At 48.3% G+C, this 9,028-nt stretch overlaps 1 protein-coding gene across 1 annotated transcript in view; it reads left to right on the forward strand.

The window, feature by feature from the left end:
• The first annotated feature begins 543 nt into the window (after positions 1-543).
• Positions 544-9,028, forward strand: part of AMOTL1 (angiomotin like 1) — a 74,524-nt gene continuing 66,039 nt past the window's right edge. The window contains exon 1 of the mRNA XM_009998511.1: positions 544-628. Coding sequence (XP_009996813.1) covers positions 544-628 — 85 coding nt within the window. The remainder of the gene's footprint in view (positions 629-9,028) is intronic.

Below are 9,028 nucleotides of genomic sequence, written 5' to 3' on the forward strand. Positions count from 1 at the left end.
CTGGTGTGTGCTTCCTTGATAAATTAGAGGTTGTTGACAGTGGAAGGACTTTATTCCCTCCCAAGTCCATGTAATCCTCAAAATTAAGGGATGGATGAAATATCCCTGTGTGCTTAACCCACCAGGGATGCACAGGTCCAGAAGGTCAGGGAGAGAACATGCCCATGTACTTAGAGCTGCAGCAAACCTGTAGGTAACACTAAGCGGCTATTAGACAGGATAATTGTTCAGTGTCTACACCAGAAAGAGAGTTTTTTTGGGGTTGGGAGCTCCAGCTTTAACTGCTCAAGGGTCTCCATCCATCCCTGGTGGCTCACAGCCACTGCTCCAGGGCTGGCAGAGCTGTGAGAGCCAAGGGGTCAGTGGCAGCACCGGCTTGTCATGTGTAACTGATAACTCCCAACCTGCAGCTGCTGTCCATGGAGGGGCTGGGGCACAGGAGAAAAGGCCAGAACTCCTGTCCACTCAGAGTATCTTCTGGTTGTTCCCCAGAGAGAGCTGCAGGAAGCATTGCAAGCGTATCTTTGATGCTGCAGATCAGAGATGGACCCTGGTGAAAGCTGGAAGCTGGATGAATCCAACTGGTTGTCTCATGGTGGGATCCATGCCTTTGCCAGTGTGACAGGAGGTAGGACATGATTGCTGGTTTTTAATCCACCCAGTGAGTGTGCTGGGAGCCCTCTCAATGTGCTGCTGCCCTTCACTGTGTTTGCAGCAGTCTCAGCAGTTCTGTTGGGCTGTGCCTGGAGCAAGGCAGAACTCAGCATGAAGGTGGGAAAGGTCTGACACAAGCTACAGTGTCTTGCTAGGACCTGGCACACTGACACAGGCAGTTCATCTGCAACTTGCCTTCCTTCTCTGGGGTGGTCTTTTGCAAAAAATCCCACAATCCAACACTTACTTTCTGGCAAGGTAATATGCCACTTGTGCTAGATGTGATCACCCTCCTTCTCTGCAAGCAGAACTCAGCAGATGGCAGTGGTTGGGGAGGTATGAGGAGGCAAGCAGGCAAAATATCCCTTTCTCTTTTCAATCATATTGTGTGGGACATGCTGTCCCAGCAGTGGCAGGAGGGCCAAGAGCTGCCCTGGCTGGGGCTCTCTGAGCAGGACCATTCAAGGTTTCAGCCCACCTTAGCATGACAGACCCCCCAGCCCAAGGCTGGGTCTGTTGCTCTCCAGGAACTGCCCATCTCAGTAGAACACTCAGAGCAGAGGGAATACCCATCACAACTAGTGCCTCTATGGATTAATCTCTACCTAATTTCCACCCAGCTTTTTAATCCCCGTTCGAACATCTTGCAGAAGCAGCCACATGTGCTCCCTGCTCAGCCCCATCCCCCAGGCCAGCACGAGCTGCCCCTCCTCGGGCAAAGCTCCTTCTTTGGCTGGGACACGCTGTGCCTCGGAGTAAAACCAAAACAAACCCACAGCCTTCCAGATGACAGCACCTTGGGAACGGAAACGTTTTGTTTGGGTAAAACGCTGCACTTATCTCCATCTGTTTCCCTCGGCTTCCCGCTGATAGCCCAGATGCCTGGGGAAGGGGACAATCCAAGAAGCGGCATCGCCTCCTTTTCCAGGAGAGTTGCAGTAGATAAGGAGGTTTATGCTTTGGAATGCAGCAGCCCTGGGTTCAGTCTCCCCAGCCAAGCACCACTGGGTGGCATCCTTAGGATAGCACAGCTCCTCCTGCGGCAGGTACCCAGCCCAGGGATGTTTGCTGCAGCCCAGGCATTTTGCCCGTTAGGACAATCTCTGCTCCTGTTATTTTGATAAAATCTTCTCCATGTGTGTGGTCTGTTTATAGGTTGAATGATACTGTTGGATTTGGGATCCCACTGTGCTTGGATCTGTAATGCAGAGGAGGGGAGAGCTGATGCCATCAGGAATTTGTAAAAAGCCAAAGCAGTTAAATATGAATAGACATTTGACTTTGGCTTTACATGCAGTTTGTTGCTATTCTAAACTAGTGGCTCACAGCTTCTTCTAGCTGATGGGCTTAACAGCATTTTAAAGTGGGGAGCAAGATCTTTTAGAAATGTCACAGGTATGGATTACTATATGGTATCATGCACCTGCCCTTCCTAAACATCCTCCTTGAAGCCCCTAGGAGGAGTCCACAGATTTCAGACCAAAAAGTTTTTTAGTCCAACCCATGGATTGAACAAATATCATTAACTTGAAAGGAAAAAATCCAAATCACTAGGAAAAAAAACCAATCCCTGCATTTTTTAAAATTGATTTTCTGTATTGAGTTTCTGCAATTCAGTATTTTTTTGACATTGAAAGAAATGTTTGAAAATAAAGAAGTATCCACCAACTCGAAGGCAAAACTAGCATTTAACATGTGGCCACATGCTCCTGTGTGGCTGCAGGTTCTTGTGGCAGAGAGGGATCCATGTGTGCTGTGGTCTGCAGGTGGGAGCAGGCAAGGATGGGTGGGGTCACGGTAGGGTTGGGCTTGGGATCCAAAATAATCTCCCATGAGCTTTTGGGGAGAGATGCTACCAGCTCAGGAGTTTTCAGAGTTCATGGTCTAACCTGCCACAGACACCGAGTTACAGAGATATTATTATCAGGTGACTCAAGGCTTTGCACGGTCTCTGAGAAATCTTAGCTGGAGCATTTTCCTGCTCCCGGCGGTTAAACCTACCCCAGCTGCCATTGTTGGAGATCCTTGTAGCACACAGGAAAGCTTTGCTGCAAGCAGGATGCTCCTGGTCATGCCCTGAGACCTGGGAGAGCAGGGGAAAGGGGGCAGAGATCCCCACAGCCAGGGGGTCCCAGCATGTGCAGAGACAGGGAAGCAGAGCTCTTGTTCTTTGGCAGCGCTGGAGGGGGGAAAGGTTCATCCTGACAAGTCTCCATCCAGAGCTGACTGCAAGGTTTTTCAATAACAGCTGGATTAAAATAAATACACATATCAAGGCTGTCGGGGTGAAGTGGCAGCAGGTTGAGCAGGGGCTTTTCTGCAGTGTGGCTAAAACAGAGTTGTCGCCCCAACTCTCCACACCCCCCTTTCCAGCTGACCTTTCCAAGCATTTGTTCTTCTCTCCTCAGACAATGAGCTCTCTGAAGGTGCCTCAGCCCTCTTTGCTCTGGATCAGCTGGGTAAGTCCATGTGTGATATTTTTTTTTCTTACTTTTTCCTATGTAAAGTAATTAGGAGATGACTTAAAACACAAGGCAGACACTGAATGCTTCTTCCTGCATAAATTCATCATCATTGATGCCTCCTTTCTTTGTTGCTTTTGAATGCTATCCATTAGAGGGATGGGACAGCTCAATGCTAAGTGTGTTTAGTACCTTTCTGTGTTAAATTGATGTAGTTTTTCCATGGGAGACAAGCTGTCACCTTTCTGGTGCAGAGTGATCTATCTTGGATGCTGCTGCTTCTTGGCTGGGGGTTTGAGGTTTAGTCCACAGCTGGTACTGGAGATTCTGTGACTTTCTGGTGCTTTGCAACTGAATGAGGGGTTTTCTTTCCACCCCCTGGGAGGCAGAAATAAATGAGTATAAAGTAAGAATGAAGAGTAAAACACTAAGGGAGAAAACAACTGCAAATGTTCATGGGATGCTTTGGGCTTCAGAGGCTGAATCTGTGAGGGATCCCTATCTGGCAGTGCTCTCTCCTTAATCTCAGGGCCAGGGTCAAAAAAGAAGTGTTGCTCAGGAGGAGTTAGAGGTGCTCAAGGTGAGGGTGAGGACATGAGCTGCACTCTGTGATACTTTTGCTGGAGGTCTCATGTGTAAGGAAGGCAGAAATCAAGTCCAAACTCCTCCTGAGATAATGAGGGGAAGGCTGGAGATGGAGCGTGTGGGGACACAAGAATCAGACGTGATGTAGGAGATGCCAGGCTCAGGTGTCTGTACACCTTGCCTTGCTCTTTGGCAGCATGGTGGGGCCACCCTGCCCAACACCTTATGTGACCAAGCACCAACCCTTCCTCCCAAGGAAAAGGGACCCACCTCTTTGCTTTCAGGGCAATGAATTCTCCACCCTTTAAGACTGTCAAAAGCTGTATGGAAAAGGTTCAAGGCACCCAGCTCTGTGTCATCCTGCTTGAGTAGAGATGTTGGACTAGATGACCTCCAGAGGTCCCTGCCAACCTCAACCAGTCAGTGATTCTGTGACTTCCCCTCTTCCCTGGAAACCCACCTCATCCCCAGCAAGGATGCTCCACGTGCACACACTGGGCTGCTCACCACATGCAGCACTGCTGGGAACTCGGGGTAGGAAAGTAAAATCCCCAGGAGCCCAAAAAGTTGATTTATATCATGTGTACATCAACTATCTTTGCTGCAAATTTCTGCTGCTAAGAGCCAGGATCTTGAAAAACATCCTATAAACACAAAAAAATGCCTATAAACTGTGCGATGGCTGGCACGGGAAGGCGTGGCTGGGCCAGCAGCTGGCTTTGCTGGTCTCACACACTTGATCGTATTTTACAGGAGTCCTTGTGAGCTCTCTCCACTTGGTGTCAGGATAGAGACTGCTCTGACATGCGTTCAGCCGGGAGTGTCCAACAGGGAGTGGGAATAAAGCCAAGAGCCTTCCCTTGGCTGCCTCATTCATTAGCCAGTTGCTGTTAAAACAGGTCAAGTGATTTTAAACTGCATTTTCTGTGACACAGCTTCCACCAGTTCCTTTTCTTCTTGATCTTTCTCATCTTATGCCTTGACCAGTGCCTTCTGTCAGTGACATGTACCCATTTCTCCTAACCTTGGCAAATGTATTCAGGGACAAAGAACAAGCTCCCTCTCCCCAGTAACAAGATTTGGTTGATTTTAGTTGAGTAGCAAGGAAATGCACGACAAGCTAGACAGATGTTTTAGATGTACAAAATGAGGTTTGTGGTGATCCCTCCTCAAGAGGCAGGACCATGGAGGGGCAGGGATCAGGGCTGTAACATGGGACAACCAGCTGCCTGGCATTCCCCTCATGTTTATGGGGAAATAGTCTGTGCCATCCAGTGTGATCCATTGCTCCCTGGCATTTCCCAGGGCTTTTGCACAGCCCTGATCCCAGCCAAGGGGCAGCAGGAGATCCTTGCACACCACTTTCCTCTGCACAGCAGTGTTAGACATCCCTCAGTCTGGAAAAGATTATTCAAAGCAGTGCTTGTATCACCTTACATTTCCATTCCGCTTTCCAAACATAGCACGAGACGTGATTGCTCCATCCAAGGTAGACATGACAGACAAAGGATGTGAGATAGCAGAACAAGTAATGGAAAACTGATCTCTCCTCTTGCCTCCCTCCTGGCCGGTGAGTTTTCAGCTGGATCAGTCTGCTGACCTGAGTCATGCACAGCTGCGTGGTCTGCGGTGCCAGGCAAGCAAGGGGGTAAGAGCAGGCAGTTGTTGGAGGGGGAGAGGACAGGACTATCCCAGTGGCAGCTCAGATTTATGCTGTGTTGAAGTGGCCATGTAACCAGAGCCTGAGAATACCAGGTCAAAAATACTCAGCCCTGGTCAAACCAGACACCTGAACAGCTGGACTTACTAGTAGAGGAGCAGAGAATAAAGCAACATTATAATAACAATGTCCTGAGACAAAACATCAGTATCATAAGAGAGCATCATCACCACAAAAATCACATAAAAGCAAGTCTGAGCAGGACTTTAAGAGGTCAGCAGCACATCTCCTCTGCCTGAAGGCAGGAATAGTGCCTTGGATTCACCCATCACCCCACATGGAGGACCAGCCTGTCCTAGCAGCCTTCCTAGGCAACCCACAGCAATGCTTCACTCACTGCAGGGGTTTGCTTGGGGTTTAATTATAGTTCTGTCATTTAAGCCAATTACACGTTGTGCTGCCAAGGGTAGGCAAAAGCAGGGAAAAGCCCTTCCATGGGTCAGACTGAGAGTTTCTTGGCCTCTGTGCAGGGGCTGGAGGAGCATCCTCCAAAGGATGCATCAAATCTGCCTTGACCTCTAGTCCTGCATCCAGCTTCCTGGCAGCTTGCCCCAGCCTGCTGTCAACTGCAAACATAAAAAGCTGTGCTTGGATTTTGAGTCATTCGTGGAAATGCTGATCAGTACCAGATTTGAGAGAGGTTTTTTCATCGCTTCATGCCATGAGTAACTAACCATCTGACCATACAGCCATCTCTATACTTTCTCCTAGTCCAGGTGTCCTTTTCTTGCTCACAGTGATAACAGAGTATCACAAGCTGTACTTACGGGTCAGCTTATACAGCATCTGCACCTTCCCCCTCATCTGCAAAGTTATTACCTCATTACAGAAGATTAAATTAGTCTGCTCAGCTCTGTTCTTGCTGAATCTGCACTGGCTATTACTCATATCCTCCTTTTCTACACACTTGCAAAGTCTTGGGTTATTCCATTACTTTCAAGGTTGGAATTAACAATGACTAGGAAATTGTTTCCTAGCTCTTTTTTTTTTCTCTTCCCATCTCCTGCTCAGCCTTTGGAAACCTCTCCCTGGGCTGCCACTATGCAAGTCAGTGCCTGGCTCACCTGTACCTTGAGCAGTGAGCACATTGCTGAGGTTCTCTGGGGAAGTGCCAGGAAAGGGAGGCAGAGGTGACCAAGGGACAGAGCAGCTTGTATGAAAGCAGACACTGTGCAAAGTAACTTGATGTAGAAATGAGATACTTGAAGGAGGATATAGTAGAAATACAATAATTATGAATGGCATAGAAGTAAATAAATGCAAGAGACATGGACATACTGGAGAGAGTCCAGCCAAGGGTCACAAGGATGATGAAGAGACTGGAACATCTCTCCTGTGAGGAAAGGCTGGGAGAGCTGGGGCTGCTCAACCTAGAGAAGAGAAGGCTTGCAGGGATCTCATCGATGTATATAGAAACCTGAAGGGTGGATGCAAAGAACATGGATCCAAGCTGTTTTCAGTGGTGCCCAGGGACAGGACCAGAGGTGATGAACACAAGCTAAAAGACAGGAGGTTCCCTCTGAACACCAGGAAACTCTTTTCTTACAGTGAGGGTCACCGTGTGCCAGCACAGGTAGCCCAGGGAGGTTCTGGAGTCTCCATCCTTGGAGATATTCAAAAGCCATCTGGATGTGTTCCTGGGTAACTGGCTGTAGGTGGCCCTGCTTAAGCAGAGGTTTTGACCAGATGACCTACAGAGGCCCCTTTCAAACTCAACCATCTGAGATTCTGTGAAATAAGGGAAGGCTTAAAACAACGCAAAGGAAACGTGTCTTCAGATAGCACACAATTACATCATGCAACTTGCTGCCACAGGAAGTCCAGGGTGCCAAAAGTATGAATGGGCTCCAAAGGTGATTAGAAAACATCATGGAAGAAAGGTATAAGAGGGGCTGTCAAACCTGATGATGCAGCTGCCACTTCTGGCTCGAGAAGGGAAGCTGGATCATATACTAGAGGAAAGAGCATTTGTACCATTTCTTGTATTTCTCTGCAGTCATCTACCAGAGGCCACGTCAGAGAAGGGACACCAGTGGCTCTGAGGCTTCAGTATAATCCAGCATGGTCCTTCTTGTCTTTTCTTAGGTCAGTAGTGACTAACCAGAAGAAAAAAACAAGCCAGACTGGCACCTCTCCTTTCCTTTCTTCATCTGTCTCCCGTCTCCCACAGTTTTGGCTGCTGGATTTCAGCAGATATGAATCAGACAGTGACTGTTGTGTTCCTTTTGTTCTGTAAATGATTAAAACAGAACATTTCACACTTGCTCTGTGGCCCAGCAGAGGAATGCTGCATTGTTTCCTTGGCAAATCCTGAGGTGGAATTTCTGGCCATGGAGAAAGTGAGGTCAGGGAGAGAGAAACTCTCCAAACAGGGAATATGTGCAGACTGCTTCACCTTCTCTCTCCTGTGCTTGCATGTCTTTTCCCTGCCTTCTATTCCTTCATCCCTCCCCTCTTTTCCACCTCCTTTCTGTCCCACTGGCAATTTTTCTGCTTGCTGCTTTGAGGTGATTTAGCCAAATATCAGGAAAAAAAAAGAAAAAAAGGAAAGAAGACTGATAGAAAACCGCGAGGTGAAAGCCCCCAGCTTGGGAAGCCCTGGGGAGACTAGCAAGCATGTGATGAAAAAGAAAACTCAAGGGGAACCCTTCCAAAATCAAGACGAAAATGCTTGTGTAGGAGATGCAGTATCTCAGTGGAAACCCCTAGGATGTGAGTGCCTCACATTTCCCGACAGCCACCAGAGGAGGAGGGATTAGCTGGCTGTGCTATTTATACCTGCACCCTGGGTACAGTCAGCACAGAGGAGGCTCCCTGCAGGAAACGCTGCTTTTGTGATACCGGCTGCTGGGGGAATAAATACGCCCAGGAATGAAATCCCATAGGATAAATAAAAAGGGAAGGAAGGAAAGAAAGAGCTCTGGTCCCTGCCCTGTTTGTTCTCACCACTTCGTAGCCATCCAGCTCTTTCTTTTTCTTTGTTGTCCTGACCTCATTCCAAACTGGAGTGAAACCAGAGAGTGAGTGCTCTGCTGGGCCGTCTTCTGCCAGAAACCAAACAGGTCAAGTTATTAGAGAAAAATGAAAGCTCTTTGGCAGGACTGGAAAAACAGATGTGCAGAGATATTTCTGCTGTCTCCAAATACAGTGCTGCCTGTTATGTGTGTATCAGAGGGGACCTGATAAATATGCACAGTTGTCAGTGTGAAAATCTTAACAGTGGCTACTAATTCATCAGGATAAGTTTCCTCAGGGATCCCTGAGCTGTTGAGCTCACTGGCTGCCTGGTAGCCAGACTACTTAAAAACCTTCTACAGATCACAGAATCACAGAATCTTAGGGGTTGGAAGGGACCTCAAAAGATCATCCAGTCCAACCCCCCTGCCAGAGCAGGGTTACCTAGAGTACATCACACAGGAACTTGTCCAGGTGGGTTTTGAATGTCTCCAGAGAAGGAGACTCCACAGCCTCCCTGGGCAGCCTGTTCCAGTGCTCTGTCACTCTACAGATGTGGCTTGGAAAGCACGACTCCAGCACTGTGAGAGGATTTGCCTCTGCAGGAGTCAGAGATGCATCAGGGATGCTGAGGGTGGGTAGAAGGGTCCTG

This window comes from Chaetura pelagica, unplaced genomic scaffold (genome assembly GCF_000747805.2).
Source record: "Chaetura pelagica isolate M959 unplaced genomic scaffold, ChaPel_1.0 scaffold285, whole genome shotgun sequence".
Classification (NCBI taxonomy): Eukaryota; Metazoa; Chordata; class Aves; order Apodiformes; family Apodidae; genus Chaetura; species Chaetura pelagica.